General features: G+C 37.3%; 3 protein-coding genes across 3 annotated transcripts in view; 2 read left to right on the top strand and 1 right to left on the bottom strand.

Annotated features, from left to right (window-relative positions):
• Positions 1 to 2,264, top strand: part of cebpz (CCAAT enhancer binding protein zeta) — a 14,647-nt gene extending 12,383 nt beyond the window's left edge. Inside the window, exons 16-17 of the mRNA XM_050058145.1 lie at positions 570 to 651; positions 1,594 to 2,264. Coding sequence (XP_049914102.1) covers positions 570 to 651; positions 1,594 to 1,754 — 243 coding nt within the window. The 3' untranslated portion in view covers positions 1,755 to 2,264. The remainder of the gene's footprint in view (positions 1 to 569; positions 652 to 1,593) is intronic.
• On the bottom strand, positions 1,004 to 6,088 carry LOC126398646 (protein CEBPZOS-like). The gene is made up of 4 exons (XM_050058147.1): positions 5,945 to 6,088; positions 4,848 to 4,965; positions 4,696 to 4,740; positions 1,004 to 1,879 (listed from the first exon to the last, which is right to left on the bottom strand). The coding sequence occupies exons 2-4, from the start codon at positions 4,963 to 4,965 to the stop codon at positions 1,797 to 1,799; spliced, it is 246 nt and encodes an 81-aa protein (XP_049914104.1). The 5' UTR covers positions 5,945 to 6,088; the 3' UTR covers positions 1,004 to 1,796.
• Positions 6,089 to 10,923: 4,835 nt separating this feature from the next.
• LOC126398663 (hepatocyte nuclear factor 3-beta-like) lies at positions 10,924 to 14,852 on the top strand. The gene is made up of 2 exons (XM_050058185.1): positions 10,924 to 11,205; positions 13,164 to 14,852. Exons 1-2 carry the CDS (start codon positions 11,131 to 11,133, stop codon positions 14,325 to 14,327), a joined length of 1,239 nt encoding a protein of 412 aa, XP_049914142.1. The 5' UTR covers positions 10,924 to 11,130; the 3' UTR covers positions 14,328 to 14,852.
• Positions 14,853 to 20,608: the final 5,756 nt, after the last annotated feature.

Raw genomic sequence — 20,608 nt, 5'->3', positions numbered from 1 at the left:
CTATACTATGACATTTTTTGACTTTTATACGACACTACACTGACATTTTTTCTGACTTTTGTACAACATACTATACTATGACATTTTTTCTGACTTTTATGACATACTATACTATGACATCTTTTGTGACTTTTATACGACATATTATACTATGACATTTTTTGTGAATTTTTTACGACATACTACACTGACATTTTTTGTGACTTTTATACGACATACTACACTATGACATTTTTTGGTGACTTTTATATGACATACTATACTACTATGACATTTTTTGGTGACTTTTATATGACATACTATACTATGACATTTTTTGTGAATTTTTTATGACATACTATACTATGACTTTTTTTGACATTTTTATGACATACTCTACTGACATTTTTTGTGACTTTTTGACATACTATATGACATTTTTTGTAGTATTTTTATGACATACTATACTCTGACTATTTTTAAATGACATTGTGATGGCTTACTATGCCTTTTTAAATGAAATGTTTATGGCATATCTTTTTTTGTTAAATGTGGTGTGGTTTGTTTTTTTTTGTTTTTTGTTTTTTCAGTTTGGCTCCCTATTGGACGAGAACGCTGGCTCCAAGTTTGACAACATTGGACTGAATGCGATGGCCAACAAAGACAAAGCAGGTAGGACACCTGAGTGATCACAACCTTTAACATCTCATACAGAAAAGATCAAGAAGTACCAGTATTACTGTCAATGAAAATAGACTGATATCACTTAATTTAAGGGTTAGTCTTCTATATGTTTGTTTGGGGGAAAAAAGTTGTAAAACACATTTACATGTTCACCCTTTGGTTCCTGCTTAAATAAAAAAATAAAATAATGTTTGATTAACAGACTGCTGAAAAAGTTAACAGCCAAAGTAGATTAGAAAATTCTGCAGGTTTGACTAATATACAAAGATAAAATAGTTCTCCAGTGTACATATTTAGTCTCCACCCATCATGTAAACAAAAAAAAGAGACAAGATGAAGGTTTTTATTCAATTTGCTGGATACCAGCTGGGTTTAATTACTTCTCCACAGAGAGAAACAGATCAGTTGGACAACAGCAGTCAACCTACAACATTTTCATTTATATAAACAAACTCTACTTCAGTTTAAACCAGAAGCCTAATTTTCACAGTTTTAAACCAGGGCCTTAATCTCATATTTCTGTCCATTAGCCAGTTTCACTAGCTCTGTTTTAAAGATTTGGGAAACAGAGTGAGCGTCCCAACAGTTTTCCAAAAAACAACTTCAGTAAAGAACATATCATCTCAAACACTGGTTTAAAGTAAAGGCAAAATCATCCCCTCTTTGGCATTTATAAGCAGCATATAAACATCTAATAAATGGTTTATACAACACTATAATGTAGTTCTAAGTAAATAGTGTTTTATTCATGTATTTTTAAACATCTATAACTCAGCCTGTGGGCATCCAAAAGATATGGCTGGTGTACAAACACTTGAAATGTACTACTTATAACTATATTATAATGTAGTTATAAACCATTTATTAAATTCATATAAAGCATTCATAAATCCCAAACAGTAAAGTTTTTGTCATTTCCTGTTCCTGTAGGCCTGAAGCAGCTGAAGTGGGAGGCTCAGCGTGACGACTGGATCCAGGATCGTGATGTCAAGACGCTGCGCAAGAAGAAGACTATGTTCAACAAAAAGAAGATGTTTGGTCGAGCCAGGGCAGGAGGCAAGGCGTTTGGAAACAAGAAGAGGAAGAAGTAGCAGCTGCTGTGTGTTTGTCGATTTTAAAACTGATGGACACCTTCACTCCTGTTTGGCTGACCAGGCTGCGTGGTCTTTCTCTCGAATTCCATAGACTCCCGCCCACTCGTTGGACTGGTAGTAAACTGGGAGGAAACAGAGGAGCAGAAACTGATTTTCAGATCCAGTCAAATGATTAAAGTTACACACTGTTGTTTGACTTTTGTCTCATTAATGGGATGAAATGTGATCTGAGGAGGAGAACTGTTCAGTGTTTTTGTAAAAACAAAAGACTTAAGTTTATGGGACATTATGTTGTCCTTGTTGCATATTTCAGTCTGCAGATGACCATGTATACATTTACCATTTACTAAACTCTGTACAGAGTTCTTATTTATACATGTGCATCAGTGGAAATTAAAGTTAGTATTTTCTAATGCAGTTTATGGTTTGTTTTTATGAGTGCTTTTGTTGACTGCTGACAAAAATGCCCATATTTTCAGATCTGATCAATTAAACACATTTAATGTATTATTTTGTCTTCTCTATTTAATGAATTATTGTTCTTTAATTACAAAGGCAGGGTGTTGGTGGGAGGTGCTAAAAGTTTAGATATAACTTCATCTATTTGCAATCTGTACAAATTTGGATTTAATAAATTTCCATCAGAATGGTCAATCCTTTATAATGTGGGATGTCAAAAAATGCACTAGGAAAGCCATAGCAGAGTATGTAGTACGTCGTAAAAGAAGAGACAGTATAGTATGTCTTCAAAAATCATAAAAAAAGATCACATTGTATGTCATAAACATTTCTTTTTTTAAGTTATAGTATATTATGTCATAACGACAGTAGAGCAAGTTTTGAAAAAAGTAATACAGTCATGGTATGTCAGAAAACTGCAACAAAAATGTCATGGTATGGTTTGTCCAAAACAAAAAAAAGTTACACAATGTAAAAAACAAAACTCATAGAATAGCAAGTCAAAAGGTGGTACAGCAGTAACTAAAAAGTCACAAAAGGCTCATTTCACAGTATGTCATAGAATTTAAAAATGTCAATGTATAGTATGTAAAAGAAATCATAAGATAGTATGTCATAAGCCATTAAAAAGTTGCATTATAGTATGTCAAATAAGTTTTTTCTAAATCAAAAAAGTAAAGAAAAAAAATGTCAGTATCCTATGTCCAAAAAAGTATGAAAAAAAAAGTAACTGTATATGTCAGGAAAAAAAGACAGTATAGCAAGCCAAAAAAAACTGTAATACAGTCTGTAATACAGCCATGGTACACCATAAAACTGCCAGGAAAATGTCATAGTGTAGTATGTTAAAAAAGTAAAAGTATAGTATGTAAAAAGGAAAAGGAAAAGTCATAGTATAGTATGTAAAAGTCATAATATCTGTCAAAGAAAGTAAGTGTATGTCAAAAGAAAACTTAGGACACATGACAGTCAAAGAAATTAAAAAAAAATATATAGTATATTAAAAAAGTCATAGTATAGTATGTCATAAAAATGTAATAGTATAGTATGTAAACTAAATCATAGAATTGTATGTTATAAAATGTAATAATATAGTATGTAACAAGTCAGTATAGTTTGTCAAAAAGTTGAAAAAAAAAAAAAAAAAAAAGTCACTAAAAAATTATTTGAGTAAACAAACTTAAAAATATGGCTTAGTTTAGTATGTCGTAAAAAAGTAAAAAAAAATGTCATAGTATAGTATGTCGTAAAAATGTCAAAAAAATGTCATAGGATAGTATGTCATAAAAAAGTCACAAAAAATGTCATAGTATAGTATAGTAACTAAAAACTTTCCTTGATGATCACAATATTATGGAGGTTTTTCAGTCTGGTTTTAAAACTTTGCATAGCACAGAAACAGCCCTTTTAAAAGTTTTTAATGACATTTTAATGGCAAATGATAGAGGCAACTATGTTGTTCTTGTCCTGCTCGACTTGACCGCTGCCTTACTATGTTGTTCTTGTCCTGCTCGACTTGACCGCTGCCTTTGACACTGTAGACCACAACATTTTGTGAAAACGTCTGCAGCAGCTAGTGGGCATTGGTGGTAGCACCCTGGACTGGTTCAGGTCCTACTTAGCCGACAGGACTATGTGTGTTGGTCTTGGTGCCTGTGAATCCTCCTCTGCTCCGCTTTTATATGGGGTCCCACAGGGTTCAATTTTAGGAACCCTGCTTTTCTCCCTGTATATGCTTCCCCTAGGGTCTATCCTCAGAAAGCATGGTGTCGCCTTTCATTGCTATGCTGATGACAGCCAGATATATGTCCCCCTGAGTAAAAGCGATGCCTTTTCCCTCAAACCCCTGCTGTCATGTCTTGAAGATATCAAAGCCTGGATGGCCCTAAACTTTTTAAATTTTAATGAAAAAAAAAAAAAAACAGAGGTGATGGTGTTTGGCCCCAGCGGCTCCTGTGTTTCCATAGTACAGTATGTCGTATAAAAGTCACAAAAGATGTCATAGTATAGTATGTTGTAAAAAAGTCACAAAAAATGTCATAGTATAGTATGTCGTATAAATGTCACAAAAGATGTCATAGTGTAGTATGTCGTAAAAAAAATTACAAAAAATGTCATATGTATGTGATGTATGTCATAAAAAGTCAAGACAGTTGCGTAAGTATATTTTTCACTTTAATTCACTGAAAATTATTTAACACAACTTTCACTCAAGAAAATATTTTTAACAAAAAAAAAATAAATTGAGTTTCCAGCAGTTTAAGCAGCAGGTTTGGTGAATAAAGCCTGGATAACTGACAGTGTGGTCAGAACTGTTTCTGGTTGTTAGGCTCATCCACATTGATCATTTTGTAGCATCTTAGATACTGTGCTGTTGAACATCAGCAAAAACTAGTAATCCTAATTTGAGCCAAAATCCTATCCTGACACAAAGCACGTCCAGTAAACAATAGAGGATAAAACATCTTAATCTGTTTACCTTCTAGGACTGAAGGTAACCTCTTGTTCATGGTGTTCCTGAAATCTGCAGGTTGAGGAAAAAAGAACAGGATATTTTAAAATGATTTAGAAGTCACTCATCAATTTAAGAGTCCTTCAGCTTGTGTCCAAGTATCAGTATTTTACTGATACCTTGACTGTTGTTCATCTTGTAAAAGAGACCGTACGCCCCAAAGACCCCGAGCAGCTCCAGTGCAATCAGTCCCTTCATGAGTTTCTTGGCCAGAGGCTCTAGAGGTTTGGGAGGCATCTAAGGACACATCAACATATCCAAACACAACTTTATTTACATCAACAAGGATGAAAACTGTTCGATGTTACATATAATACAAACACAGTTCTCCTGCATTAATGTTGTACGTGCTATGACAGTCCACTTCCAAAGAACTTGTGTTAAAAGGTACTCAAAGGGAGCATCTTGTCTTTTTTTGTTGTAGGTTGCTGTTTTTAATGATTACCACACTACAATGACACAACTTTGATTGTGACACATTACAGTTAATTCATTTAATCACACTACTACACCAGTCCACTATTGTATGTTTATTATATTTTATTACTATATTTTAACTTCTCTTTGTCTTTAAGATTGCCCTGCCTCTGATGCACCTGTCTCACATTCAGGTCTGCAGAGATTTTTAAATTTCTAATTTGTCATAGCTGCTTATTGTAATGTGACTGCTTTTGTAAGTACTTTTTGCATCAGCATTACCAGTGTATTAATGATGTTATATACACTATGTAATACATCAGGCACAGAGGACATTTTACCACAGAAAGAGCACTTTTACCTTTATTACTTTCATTAGCCTACATTTTGCTGCTTATAGTTCTCAAGTACGAGTCTGAATGCAGGACTTAGTCTCTTTAAGTATAATAATATATTATGTGTTGGTACTTTTACTGAGGTAAAGGATCAGAGTATTTCTCCCACTAGCAGTAGTTTCCATGTTGTTGAGCACAATAAATCATTGTTACACCTTTAATGACTGGAATAAATGTTTGGTAAGGCTATTTTCAACATCCAACAACGCCTTTCAAGAAATTGGCAGGAAACAGCGATTCACATCATCTCAATTCATTTTCCTTCAAAAATTTTAGTCACGACATCATAAACATTACAGGCTAAACCTGCTAATTAGTTAGCAAACACTTTTAGCCTTCACAATTAAACCTGAATGGTCTTTTTAGCCTCCAGTTTACGTCATTTTGGTTTTAAATGAACTCACCTTCAGATTCACGGAAGCGACAAAAAATTAACGAGTCTTTACAAGTAAATTAAAACAACAGAAATTGTTAAAGTAACATGAAATGTTTGCGGACGTCCTTGTGCTGTACAAATGAAGCTAACGAAGCTAACTTGTTGCTACTTCCTGGGTACGGAAGCCCCGTTAGTACAAACACAAGACGTGACTTTTACCGAATGACAGTGCCGTTATCAAAATGACTTGTAAACAGCTGTTGCACACCACTACTAATAACAAATACAGCAACAACAAAAATAATGATAATAATAACATTGAGAGTGAGAGCTCTCATTTATATTTCGAATATTTTTGTATTCATTTCTCAGGGCACACTCTTGATGGTGAAATAAGAACTCATAGGGGCCTAATTAACGAGTGGCAATGCTGCTCTGTAAAAATACTCTGTTAAAAGTAAATGACCTGAATTGAAAATTTCACTTAACTAAAAGTACAAACACATTGAAACAGCAATCTGTAACCTATTTAAAGTATTAGGTAAAAATAGGTCTAGCTGGTGGAGGTGGAGCACATTTAATGGATAGTTATATCTGTAGCCCAGTATCATATTTTATAAACTGATGTGTTTTGTTTGTAAAATCTTAATTGTTCCCTCTGAATTGTAGTGGAGAATTAAAGTATCAAGATGTAGAAATGTGAATATTTAAGTGAACTATACATTCTTAGGTAGGGTTAATATGAATTGTTTTTTCACTTCCCTTTAAACAAATACTTAGTGTCATTCTCTGTGAAAAGATGATAAGATCAGAAAGATAAAACACATGTATGGTGACCTCAGTTAAAGTAAAATAAATGACAAAGCAAGTAGCTTTCAGTTGGAGTGCTTTGTATTCAGACATACTTTTCCTGTCTTTTAAAACTTCCTGCAGAAATTACATCCAACTGCTCACTTCTTTTATTCCTTCACTGCATAATACAATTTGTAGACTTTGTTTTTTATTTGATGTCACTAAAAATTAAAATCCGATTTAGAACTGTGATTTGATTGCGCTGTAGTGGCAGGAGCTCACCAGTAGGTGTTAGTGTGGGCACAATTTGCAACAGCACAGCTCTTACTGAGGTTTCAGATGAGAGAAAAGTTCAGTTAAACCAGCAGAAACTGAAAGACCAGCTTTACCTGAGAAAAATGTGCAGGCAAAAGAGACAGTGAGGGGAATCACTGGCAAGTTACAAAAAAAAATCCTCCTCAGTTCATTAGGCTACAGTTCTTAAAAATCAAGATAAAATAAGTTGGTTCAGGTGTTGCAGCAGCACAAGCCCAGAGATGAGTTCACTTACAAAGAAAAAAATGAATATTTAAAGGTATACAGAATAAAAATAAGACTAGAAATAAAAACTGGAAACTATAGGCTACAAGAGCAATTAAAATCAATCAAAATTACAAGGCAGAGTAATGACACCTAATGTTTGTTTGTACTAATACAGAAATAAAATATAGTATATAATGTAATAAACATATTAACATTAAACAGTGTAATATAGTAGGATATAAGATAGAAATTGAATTGTATTAATTCAATTAATTTAGAAAAGGTGCAACTAACATACAAATTAATGAGTTCACTTTGCTGTTTCTTGGATTTTCTGAGAGAAACCAATAAATTGTGCATATTATGCAAAACTGCTCTGAATGTTGAATGATTGTTTGACATAATTAAACACTACATGGGCCTCAGCAGCCGAGCAATGAGGAAGCAATGTCAGCCAACTATTACAATTTTAGAATTAATACAATCAGCTGGCTCATCTATTATTTAATTGAACGTATTTTTTTTTTAGCAAAAATGCCAAAGCTTGATGGTTTCAGGTTTTAGAATGTGATCAATTTCTGCTTTTGTTAGTCTCATCTTATTGTAAATTGAATATGTGGGGGGGTTTGGGGCTGTTGGTTGGACACAGCAAGACATTTAATACGTTGCCTTAGTCTCTGGGAAATTTTTGGGATGTTTTTTGCTATTTACTGACAGTCACATCCTGTGCTCTGCTGAGCATTTTTCACAGTTTTTCTGACATTGCAACAATTAGTTGATAAAGTAATTGGCAGATTCATAAATACTGAACATAACAGTTAGTTGCCACCCTAATTTATTCAAAATCACTCAGTATTGGTTCACACATCAGCACTTATCTTCTTCATCCCCTTCCTGTCCAGTAAAAACCATGATTGATTGATTGATGTATCTCCAGATGTGTTGATTTTAAATGTTTGTGATAAACTGAAGGGTGAAGTGTTTCTTTAGGTGTTGAGAAAATTCTCCTACTTCCTAAGCTGTTGCATTTTGCTGACGATACATATGTTTAGTTAAGCAGTATTTTCAATGCAGGACTTTTACCTGTAGTGGAGTATTTTCACAGGGTGGTATTAGTGCTTTTACTTAAGTAAAGGATCTGAAGTCTTCTTCCACCCCTGGTTACTTGTATATGTGCACATGGATTGAGAAGGGCCCAGTTTTCAGGGTACGCCCCGGGCTGCTCGAGGATGGCTTTAAATTTAATGTGTTTAGAAAAACCTGAAACTGTTCTTTTTTAGTGAAAGATCATCTCCTTTACTTCAAGGTAAAATTTTGTACTACAATACTAAAGATTCCTGGATGTGTTTCAAACTTGTACGAGCTAGACGAAATATTTGCACCAGCAGATGACCTCACACAGATATTTCAGCCTTCTTTATCCTGCCTGACAGTCTGGGTGACCCTCTGAGCTACACTGGACCACAGAGGATAAAAATATTTTGGAGTTGTTTGACGTCCACACAGGCAGGACAGGCTGTGTGTGTGCAGAGAGCATGGTGGTCCGTTCTCTCTTGTCTCTTTACCTCGGCTGTGTGTACCGTCTGTCCCGTCGTCCTTTCAGATTCATCACCAGGTAAATACACTCTGTCAGACCACAAACAGTAAACCCTGGGGTCGAAGAAGAGGAGGAGGAAGATCCCACAGACAGTCTCCAATCTGCCTGTAAAGACCTTCATGAGTTTATGTTCAATCAGATTGCCACTATTACAAGAAAAACAGAGATCAGATTCTGAATCCAAACGAGCATACAAATTCATTGCAGCAGAGAGATGTTGTAGGAGGGGAGTAATTTCTGGGAAAAGCTTTGGTAAAGACAGACAAGGAAGGTTAAAGGACGATAAGTTCAACAAAGAAATTAACGCAATAAATTAAAGGACAATATAACATGATCAAAAGCTCCAGAACAACTGCTAAATGGACCTTATAAGGGTGAGATTACTTTCAACCTCCTAAGTCAAAAATGAATGTTATAGGAATTATATGAACATTATGACCCATATTTTCTTGAAATCAAACCCCATTCAATGTGTTTACAGCTTGTCTTCATGGTGGAGTTACAGCAGTGGTGGGAGACAAACTCAGATCTTTTACACACGTGAAAGGAGTAATACCAAAGTGAAGAAATACTCTGTTACAAAAGACTTGCATTCAAAATTTTGCTTCGGTGGAAGTATTAACAGCACAATAGGCTACTTAAAGTATCAAACATAAAAGTACACACTCTACTGAAATAATACCTCCTGACTGATGTGTTATAGTATTTATTATTGGATTATTAACACTGATGCATCAGTGTCAGAGCATCATGTTACTGTTACAGCTGATGGAGGTGGAGCTAGTTTTAACTGCTTTATATGCAGTTAGCCGGTTTAGTCCAGCAGTTTCCAATCTAGGGGTCAGACCCCTCCAAAGGTCACCACATAAATCAGAGAGGTTGTGAGATGACTAATGTAAGAGGAAAGAAGAAGAAACTGTTATACACAAATTTGTTTTCAGTTTTTGGACTTCTCTCTGTTGTTTTTTGTAAAATATTGGATGATATGATCTCTTTAGGCCCCAAACAGTTATTCATGTAAAACCATGGGAAAATGTCTCTGGGTGGAACTGCTGATGTCTCAGAGGCAGTGGTGGAAGTAGCCAACATTTACTCAAGTACTGTACAGTATGTAAGTCTAACTTCGAGGTACCTGCACTTTACTTCTTCTACTCCAGCACATTTCAGAGAGATATATTGTACTTTTCACTTTACTGCATTTTTAGGAGCTGGTTGGTAGTTAGGCCTACTTTTCAAATTAAGATTTTACACAAAAAATTAAATCACTTTCTAGAATTAAACCACCAAGGCTACATAAAACTAGCACCTTGACCAACAAAATTAAGTACAGCTAGGCTAAATATTAATACATAAATAGTAATGATAATGACAGCCATTCTGCATTATGAGTTTTACTTTTGACACCATAACAGGTGATTTGAGTGCAGGATTTTTACTTGTAGTGTTTTTATACTGTGGTTATGCTGCTTTTACTAGATAAATGATTTCAGTGTATAACACCTCTGAATATACAAACTGAAACATAACAAGGAGCACAGAAGGGGTCACAGAAAAAGCTCTCAGGGGGTCACAAGGCAAAAAGGTTGGATACCATTTGTTTTAATTTAAATCAATTTAAATTATTCATTAGGTTTTATTTTCTAAATTTGTCATAATTTAATTTAATTTAATTTAATTTAATTTAATTTAATTTAATTATTTTATTTTATTTTATTTCATTTATTTATTTAATTTTTAATGTAAAATCTTGAAGTTGTCGGTAAAATGTGGCGTGGAGTATGGCTACAATATTTCCCTCTGAGATGTAGGCCTATGGAGTAGAAGTATGCAGTAGCATAAATTAGAAGTAAGTACTTCTAAATTTAAGCCAAATTAAGTAGGTCTACAGTTCTTGAGTAACCTAAATCTACTTAGTTACTTTCCACCATGAAGTTACCTGAGTGACGTCACATTAGACAGGCATTGGCATTCTTGTTGTCACCGTCCTGAGAGGCCACGGGGCGGGAGTCTCGTGCCGAGGTGTTGCAGGAATATTCAAATCAGATACTGAGCTCGAGGAGGGATGGAGGGGAGACAGCTGATTGGATACTGACTCCGGCAGCAGCGCGAGCGCAGGTGGCAGAGTCCCTCAGTGAGCAGGAACCTTCCCCGGTCACAGTCGCTGCTCAGGTATGAGCCAGTCCCGGGTTTAAACAGCTAGGACACACCGGACCGTTACCGGCTGAGGACAGGTTTCGGTTCATGTTTGTTTGTTTCAAGCTCGCGGGAAGCCGTTCGGATGAATTAGTGCTGGCGCGTGCACCATGCTGAGCGCCGTTAAGATGGAGGGACACGAGCATCCAGACTGGAGCGGCAGCAGCTACTACGGAGAGACCGAGGTCTGTGCACCTTACACCGGCTTTCATCTGAGCTCAACCCCGCTGATTATCAACCTAAATATTCAGAGAGAATAATAACTGTGATTAAATATTAGTTACATAACTAAATTAACATTGGGCTATAGACATTTTATATAGCCTATAGGCCACGAGCTATTTAATTCCTCTCACAGACTGCTGCGCATTTTAAAATGTCTATATTTTACAATTAGAAATACACCTATTTGTTATCAGTATGTGTATTATTGGTATTGCTTATGCCTACATATTTGTTTTAATTAATCAGCTTTAGGCTACTTTTAACAACTTGTATTTCTGCAGTAGGCTACATTAAAATTACAGCTTAGAGTTTAATTAAGTGCATTTCCGATGTGGATTTCGCAGTATGATGATATATCATGCTCATGTTTGCATGTAAGCCTATTTCGTCATTTCCCTGCTTAAATATGCTATTAATTTTACATTTAATAGCCTACATGAGCATTTAAAAGAGTCTTTCCAAAATCATTTTTGAGATAATTCTTATAATTACTAATGCAGGTTGACAGAGAATGATGTTAGACAGCCTGTCAGTAAACTGAGACCTAGTTTGTTGGAAACAAGTTGAATTAAAAGGAAAACCTCTTTACATTTGCGAGGCTTTAATTAAAGATTACTTGACTTTTGATGGACTATAGGACCAGTGTAGGTGTATGGGTGACTCTGCTGTTAATGTAGGCTATCTACACATGTTGTGTTTCATCATTAAAGTGAAGAGCGAAGACAGAGCAAATATTTAATGTTGAGGACTTCTCCACGTTTACCTATTATTATCAATAATAATGTTAGCAATAATCAATAAATAACTTCAGCTGGTGGGCGTATGAACACTGAGGCTATGGTCCTGTTTTATTTCTAGTAATTTCGTGCAAAGTTTTTAAAGATTTTTCGGGTTGATGCAAAAAATAAACTTTAAAGATTATAGGTCTGTAATTTCCTGATAATTCGAGTTTTCTCGAGAGAAATTTGTATTTTATTATATAATCATTAGGAAAAAACTCTGTTTTGCCGTTGTCACGGAAATCTCCTTGAGAGAAATGCTCAATTTAAGTATAACCTGCAGGAAATAAGGGGTTATAACCATGGTCTTTCAGTCATCTAATCAATATGATATATGAAATATGCATCCCTGTAGGCCTTCCAAGTATTATGTATGACTCCTGTGGTGATGATCAGGCTGGTCCTTAGAAAATGGAAGAAAAAACACTTGTAGGCTATCAATCAAAATAACACATGAGATAAGGGGTTAATAAAAGGGTTATTAAACAAAAAAACAAAAACAAAAAACAAAACAAAACAAGACAATCAAAAAGGGACAAAATGTATGTTACTTCTGTTTGATCAAATTAATCTCTGTAGTTAAGTTTGTGTAGGCTATGAAATTATAGATGTAGACTAAGTATCTCCAAAACGGCATTTTGCAGCAGTTTCTGGGTTTATCGATTAGGCGATCATCACAAAATTAATCTGAGTAATCTGCAGCTATTTTGATAATTTAATAATTATTTAAAAAATAATTATTAGAATAATTTAAATAAGTTAATGAACAACCAAAGTCAACACAGTCTCAGCTTCTAGGATTTGCTGATTTTCTTTGTCAGTTAACTGAATCTTTTGGGGGTTTTCGACAAAAAACAATGTGAAGACATCACCTGAGGGTTTGGGAAACTTAAGACATTTTTTAATCAGAACAAATCAGTGAAAACAAGAGTGAACCAAAATAAATGTTTTTGAGTGAGTTTAACTTTATGTAGGCCCTTCCTTAGTGTGATCAAACTGTGAGTTGTTTTTTAGGCTATTAAGATAAAATTAGGCCTATTTTATGACATCATTAAGACTACCTATTATTACCCGGTGTTATCAAATTATTATTAATAAGAATACCAGTTTAAATAACTCGTGCTTCTTCTCTGTTTCAGTGTTACACCGCAGCAGGAAACATGAACTCCGGTCTGTCCATGAACTCAATGAGCAGCTACATGAGCGCGCCTGGCATGACTGGCACCGGCCACATGAACGCGCATTACGTGAACCCGGTCGGGGTCAACCACTCCTCGATGCCCGCCGGAGTGTCACACAGCCCCGGGGCCATGGTGCAGGCCGGAGCCGGGATAACGGGCCTGGGCACCGCGCTGCCGCCGAGCATGAGCTCCATCAGCCCGCCGCCGTACGGCAGCATACCGGGGATGAGCCCGGTGTACGGCCAGGCCTGCGGCATCAGATCCCGGGAGCCCAAACCGTACCGGCGGAGCTACACGCACGCCAAGCCGCCGTACTCGTACATCTCCCTGATCACCATGGCCATCCAGCAGTCCGGCAGCAAGATGCTCACGTTAAACGAGATCTACCAGTGGATCACGGACCTGTTCCCGTTTTACCGGCAGAACCAGCAGCGGTGGCAGAACTCCATCCGACACTCGCTCTCCTTTAACGACTGCTTTATTAAGGTGCCGCGCTTACCGGACAAACCGGGGAAAGGCTCCTTCTGGGCCCTCCACCCGGACTCGGGGAACATGTTTGAGAACGGCTGCTACCTCCGGCGGCAGAAGCGCTTCAAGTGCGGGAAACAGCCCGGTAAAGGTGACAAGGAGGCGGGGAAGTCGGGCCCGGAGGGCGGCTCGGTTACCACCAGCAGCACCGGCTCCGACTCCCCGCACTCCTCCTCCTCCTCCCCTCCGTCCTCAGATGTGAAGGCAGCCGGTGTCGAGCTAAAACAGCACCGGGGTGAACTTTTGCCCTCCAGCCCTGTGCGCGTGCCCTCCCCGCTCGCGAACACCCAGCACCTTTTCTCCCATCACCATCACCACCACCACCACCCGCTGCTGCTGCACGAGGCCGCACACCTGAAGCCGGACCACTACCACCCCCACCCCCACCACCACTACTCCTTCAACCACCCGTTCTCCATCAACAACCTAATGTCCGAGCCGCAGCACCACAAACTGGAGCCGGTGGTGCAGTACGGAGGCTACGGCTGCCCGGTGTCCGGGGCGCTGGTGGCGGCCAAAACCGGCCTGGATCCCGCTCACACCGACACCAACTACTACCGCGGCGTGTACAGCAGGCCCCTTATGAACTCCTGAAATACTTTTACAGTGATAAAGCTTCGATTTGTATATTTGTGAATGTCAGAAAGGCCCTTTCATCAGTCATTGTGTTTGTTTATGTGCAACAGATAAAAATCTTTATATGAAAACAGACTTTTTATGCTTTATTCACTGACTAAATAAGCCCAAAAGTCAGTGTGCTCATTTTTTTTGTCCTATAGTTATTTTCTGGCCAAAAGCTACAACAGATGCATCTTTAGTTTATACAAGAGTGTAGGTTTTGTTTCAGTGTTTAAGGGCCACATTTTGAGCCTCAAACACTTCATTTCCTGCAGTCTGCTTAAATGTTATGCTCCACTTTTGCCTTTTCTGCAATTTATGGTGGAAATAATGTCATGGTAGCCTACTTCTTCCTTCAATCCTGCATATAGGTGCCTCATCTTCCTGTTTTAAGGCAGTTTGCAACCATTGCTTTTGAGGTTGCACACTGTGTCCACCTACTTAAATGGAGGCACTGTCAAGTCTAGCAGTTTGCCAAAATAAAATAAAAGTCCTCTGCTACTTTCATGTTTTTATTGGCATGCGCAGATGCATCTGTTCTACTATGTTCTACTATGAGATGAAGTCTCTCCACATTAGCACTAAATGGTTTAATTATCAGCAGCAGGGTCACAGACAGATGGAAGCACCAGCAGATAACAGCAGGAATAATCACTCAGTGAGGAGGTGAAATGCTCTGCTCTCAAATCACATTAACATCAGACACAAGTGATGGTTAACAGCAGATAACAGACGTCACAGGTCAGGCAGCACATTTATCAGCATCTTTAACACTGCAGGCCCGTCAGTTTCGACATTGGTTTTATAGAGAAGACATGGTGGCAGAGACATTTAAATAACATGACATGACAAAAAAGACGCATTTGAGCTTATTTCTGCATCTCCTGTTGTATTTGTTAACAATTTTTCCCAAAATATAAAGGTAATGATGGCAAAATATGATGGAAGTTATATTAAAAATGTATAGCACTAACAACATATTAAAAACATTAAAATAAAAACTAAAAAGTATGGTAATGGTACACAACATTAGTAGATATTAGGAACATACAACTAGTGGATCTTGCAGTCAGTAAATCATCAAGGTCATTTTTAAGAGCAAAAATGCCAAAACGTCCTCTGATTCTATCCCTCAAATACAAATACTTGCTAATAGGGCTACAACTAAGGATTACAATACTTTCATTATTAATTAATCTGCTGATTATTAACTCGATTAATCATTTACTCTATAAAAACAGCACTGTATTCGGATCCTGTACTTGTGGCTCATATAGTTTAAAAAATATGCCACTACAAGCAGAAGTCCTGAATTCAAAATGTTATTAAAGTAAAAGTACACAACTATTATCAGTCTCAAAAGTAAAAGCAGAATGGTGCCTTTATTGGAGAATACATCATTCTGTTTTTATCGCTAATAAATACATGTAAAGGCATTTTAATGTTGTACTTGGCCAGCGTGGAGCCAAATTTAGAAACTCAGTATACTACCAGTAGCATAGCACTACATCACATCTACTTAAGTGAATGTAGCCTACTTACTTTCCACCAATGATCAAATATAAAAACTAGGCCTAATAAATAAATAAAAAGTGCAAAAAATGTCCATCACAGTTTCCTGGTTTCAACAGTCAACTCTGGGGCAAATGAATGTGTGGGGTTCTTGACTTTGAAAGGTGATTCATTGACTATTAACATGGTTCCCAGTTTCCGGCAACTCAATAATTAATTAACTGACTAATTGTTTCAACTCTACCTGATAGTTTTCTATACTTCTGTAATACACTGAGAATTTGTTTGGAGTCAGAGGGGGGAAAAAGGAGATGCCTCCTGGGCATTTCTCACTTTATTCTCTGTCATCCTAGTTGATCAATCAAGAAAATGTTTGGCAGATTAGTAAACAATAAAAACAACAATTAGCTACATGCTCAATAGTCCTAAGGACAATCATTTCAAAGATAGTCCACACGTTTCAGTTGATTTAGTTTTGTGCTGTAGCTGTATGTTGGTCCAAGATTTCACTCAGTACTGGTCACCAGGTATCAAAAAATAAATTAGCATTTCCCTTTGAAGAAGCAGTGCCTCTTTTAATAGGAAAAAAACCCCCATATATTTCAGAGTTGCAGACTTCTCTTTGAAAAACAGAATCTAAATCCCTATTAGAATAAGTTTTGTTGTCCAAACAAGCAAAAACAGCCCTGGGTATTTTGATTAAAAACATCTTAATAAAGATTAGATAGATTGCCATGAAAGTTTGTACACATGTTCATGTTCCCCAGAGGATGAATCCTACTGACTTTGGTGATCATTTGACTTTTGGCTGTTTTGCCCAGGAACAGGTACAACAGGCTTTAGTTTGAAATGTTGTATTTGACAGTTAAGCACCAAAGGTAAGAAGAAATAATATTTTAGTATTTTAACATTTTTGTATGTTTTTTCAACAGTCTATTTGGACTTCAGGCTTGCGAGGAAATATGGGGAGTCTATAATATTCTTACAATAGTTTTTTTTTATATTATATTATATTTCAGCTTCACAATCTATATCAATCAATTAGCAATTAATATATTTTTGATGCTGGGATACTGACACTGTTAGAGATTCATATTTTGGAAGGTTTTTTTTTTTCTTAAACATGAACACATAAATAAAATAGTCTCAATAGTCTCTTATTCCAACAGTTTTTAAGTATGTTTTTTGTCTGTGCTGCCACACAGTTTTTATTGACTGACAAACAATTGATGTAATTATTAGCTGTAGGCCTAAAATTTCACAGCCTCACACATTGCAAAGAGCCATGGGGAAACCCAGATCATGTCTCATTGCTTTAAACTGGCTTAGTTACGGTATTAAGTGATTTTATATGTTTGTACATAAAAGATAAGGTAAGATGAGCCTTTAAATAGGGGGGAACTTAAGTTGTTGCAGCAGTAGCACAAGGATAGAAATACAGACAAATAGGAAAAGACAAAGATAAAGGGTATATACAACTAGAAAAGGAATAGAAGTTAATAAAAAAAAAACAATCAAAGCCAAAATTACAAGGTAAATGTGGAAGTGGTGTAATGTGACAAGTAGCAGCAAAGACAAAGTTTTGTGTGTGTGTGTGTGTGTTGAGGTGATTAGAGCCCGTCATCACCAGCTGACACCACAACACTGCAGCATGAAGAAGAGTTTGGTTGCTGCAGGAATGGAAGTTAACCTACACACCTCCCAGCCGCTCAGTCTGACTGTTGTCATAAAACATCAACCCTTTACTGGAGAGGGACACTTTGTCTGAAACAGAATTAACAAGCTGAGCATTTGACGGTAAGAGAAACGGCGTTTGAATGAAGATGAAATAACTCTGAGCAGGTTTTCATGAGCCGCCTGGGAAGCTCTCAGAGAAATAACGTCTGCAGACACGGCAGGTTGTTCATTAACTTCACACACACAGGATCAATGTGTGGCGGTCAAACACATCCTTCAGCAGCTCATGTTGAATATTAAACATTTCTGGTGCCAGAGGTTCAAAAAAAGCTGTCAGTCAGTACAGCTAAAAGCAAACACACCGGAGTTATTTGAACTTATTCAGTTGAACATACATGCAGCTCAGTAAACTCCGTGAAATGAGAAGTGAAATGTCCTTGTATTGTGTTTCCTGTGATCTCACTCTGCTGTAAGTTTCACACTGAACAATACTGAGGAAGAACAACAAGCTCTGATGTGAGGATTTATTTCTGACACGAGTTTTTGCATTTAAGTGGGATAAGACTGAAATTGATGCTTCTTGGTTCCCTTTTTTTAAACAAGACGAAGAGCTCCATGAGACAGTACTGAGGCACAGTGGTGCTTTGAGTTAAACGCTAATGCATGGCGACCTGCTCACACTGACAACATGCTCCATGTTCACCATCTTAGTTTATCAAGTTAGCATGCTAAATATAGCCTGGATTTTTACAACAGAGTTTTGGGAGTTATTAAAAAAACAAAAACATATTTGTCAATAGCTTTTTTCTCAAATGTAAATAACATTAAGAAATTATTGATGTGTATCCCTTATGGCGAGTTCAGACTACACAAACTACTCTTGCCATGACATGTCACACTGCATGTAGTCCCCAGACCAATTAAAAAGCCTATCTTTCATAACATGCATGATGTCATTAAGAAGAACGTGCTAGGGCAACTCATTCTCACTCCGACTTCGTCACATATTGACGTTTAGTCATTGACTTTCCACGTCCAGTTATGATGTGCAAGGTACCCTGGGTGCTTTGGTTGTTGACGTTCTGGGACACCGTGTCAGGTTCTGCCTGTTACATGCATTTTCTTCTTTCAAGATACACTTCGGTTTCACAGGAAATTTACTGTTTACATACAGTCTCTTTCAAAATAAATGCACTATGTTGGTACAACACTGCAAATTGAGGGTTTTTCTTTCCTTCAACGACAAACACGTGGTTAGGTTTAGGAAAAACAACAGAGTTTGGCTTTAGAATCTTACAGGATGCGAACATCGCTCTCTAGGGTGAAAGTCGGTGTCTGTTGGACCCATCCATCACCCCTTCCGCATGCCCCACTCGGACTTTCATCGCCTTAACTTTTGTCCTTGTCCCGTCACATTTCCCCCCTGACGTCACCGGGCACCATTAAACAATAACAGCACCTGGTCGCGTATCATGCAGGACGCCTTTTTTTGTTGGTTCCTGACACCGTAAGTCATTACCCAAGCGCCAGATTTCGACGACTTCAGAGTGAGATCGACTTCTGGGAACAAGAATGTTAACAAACAATGGCATCCAAGATGGTCACTGAACGTTATGATCACTGAAAAAGTCATGGGGAATTTGTTGGAGAAAGCTGAAAAATTCGGACTCACTCATCTCTCAATCTGGAAATCCATCTGTAAAAAAAAAAAAAAAAAAAAAGGATTTTTTTTTTCTTCCTTTACCTCTGGAGGCACTGCCCGTAGTTTTTCAACTAACGGAAGTGCAGGGGCCTCGGGGATCACTCAACCCCTTCACTTCCGGCGGTGCCCCCAGGGAATCGCCTTGTTGTTTACAAATACTTCCAGGTAGAAAACCAGCAGAGTTTAGCTATATATATATATACATATATATATATCACATTTTTCACGTCACTATATCACCGTTTAGACTAATCTGATGTTTAAGTCTATAAACACAATAATTGAACAAACGTTACTATTTCTGTGTGCACGTTTTGTAATTAATAACATGGTTATCGTAGATTAGCTGGGCTAACCGTTAGCTGTTAGCCCCGTTAGCGGTGTCTGTAGTAACTCAGTAACTCAATAAACGCTCTGTGAAAATTTTTTTTTTCCAGCGGATATCTTAGTTACAACGTGATTGAGCTAACAAAGCAGCTTTGTGTTGCTATGTGTGGTATTTATTCAGTTTTGGGAAATCACGATGTCTAGAAAGCATCATTGGCTGCAGCTGACAGGGACAGTTAGCAAAGCTAACATCAGGACGTCATCTGTTAAAAGCCTCCTGTTGTCGGATACGACATGAAACTACTCCAGTTAGCTCAATCATGTTGTAACTAAGACATCTGCTGGAAAAAATATTTTTTTCACGTTGACGAGACGGCGTTTTGGGTGGAGCGGTCGCCATGGACGCGGAGCTTGCTGTTTCTGTAAGTACACATTTCCTGGGGACACCTGCACGTATCGGCCCCGCCCCCTCCATTGTGATTGGCTAAAGCGCAGCATTGTTCAAACTAAAAAAAAATCATGGAATAATTTTTCAGATATGTGATCGTAAGTATTGGGTGAATTAAAAGTCTTCAAAGTTATTACAGTTCATGCTGAGGGGCAATGAATGTATGAACCAAATTTCATGTCAGTCCACCCACCAGTTCTAAAGATATTTCATCTGTCATCACTGTAAAAGTCAACCTCATGGTGGCGCTTGAGGAAAAGTCAGAGGATCACTAAAGTCAGAAGGATTTTATCCTCTGGGGATCATCGACGTCTGAACAGAATATCATAGTAATCCATCCAGTAGTCTGAACCAAAGTGGTCGACCGACTGACATTACCTTTCACAGAGTCACGCCAGCACCAGAAGGTTATTAAGATATTTCACTCAGTGTAAACATCACGTAGCGTCAATGAAGACCTGGAACATGTAAGACACAGAATACATATGTGTTGTTTGATAGAAAAATATAACTTATGGGGACATTTAAAAGGCAAAATGAAGCCTGATTCTCATGAACAAAAGGCACGGATTGGTGTTGAGTTGTTCCTCA

Source organism: Epinephelus moara, chromosome 12 (assembly GCF_006386435.1).
Source record: "Epinephelus moara isolate mb chromosome 12, YSFRI_EMoa_1.0, whole genome shotgun sequence".
Taxonomy (NCBI): Eukaryota; Metazoa; Chordata; class Actinopteri; order Perciformes; family Serranidae; genus Epinephelus; species Epinephelus moara.
The sequence above is the reverse complement of the archived record's forward strand: the minus strand, read 5'-3'. Positions and strand labels throughout refer to the sequence as shown.

Coding starts and splice junctions, on each gene's coding strand:
- LOC126398646 (XM_050058147.1), bottom strand. CDS start 4,965: ATGCCTCCCAAACCTCTAGAGCCTCTGGCCAAGAAACTCATGAAGGGA. Junction 4,741..4,847: donor CAAGATGAACAACAGTCAAG/GTATCAGTAAAA, acceptor CTCAACCTGCAG/ATTTCAGGAACACCATGAAC. Junction 1,880..4,695: donor GTTACCTTCAGTCCTAGAAG/GTAAACAGATTA, acceptor GTTTCCTCCCAG/TTTACTACCAGTCCAACGAG.
- LOC126398663 (XM_050058185.1), top strand. CDS start 11,131: ATGCTGAGCGCCGTTAAGATGGAGGGACACGAGCATCCAGACTGGAGC. Junction 11,206..13,163: donor GCTACTACGGAGAGACCGAG/GTCTGTGCACCT, acceptor TCTCTGTTTCAG/TGTTACACCGCAGCAGGAAA.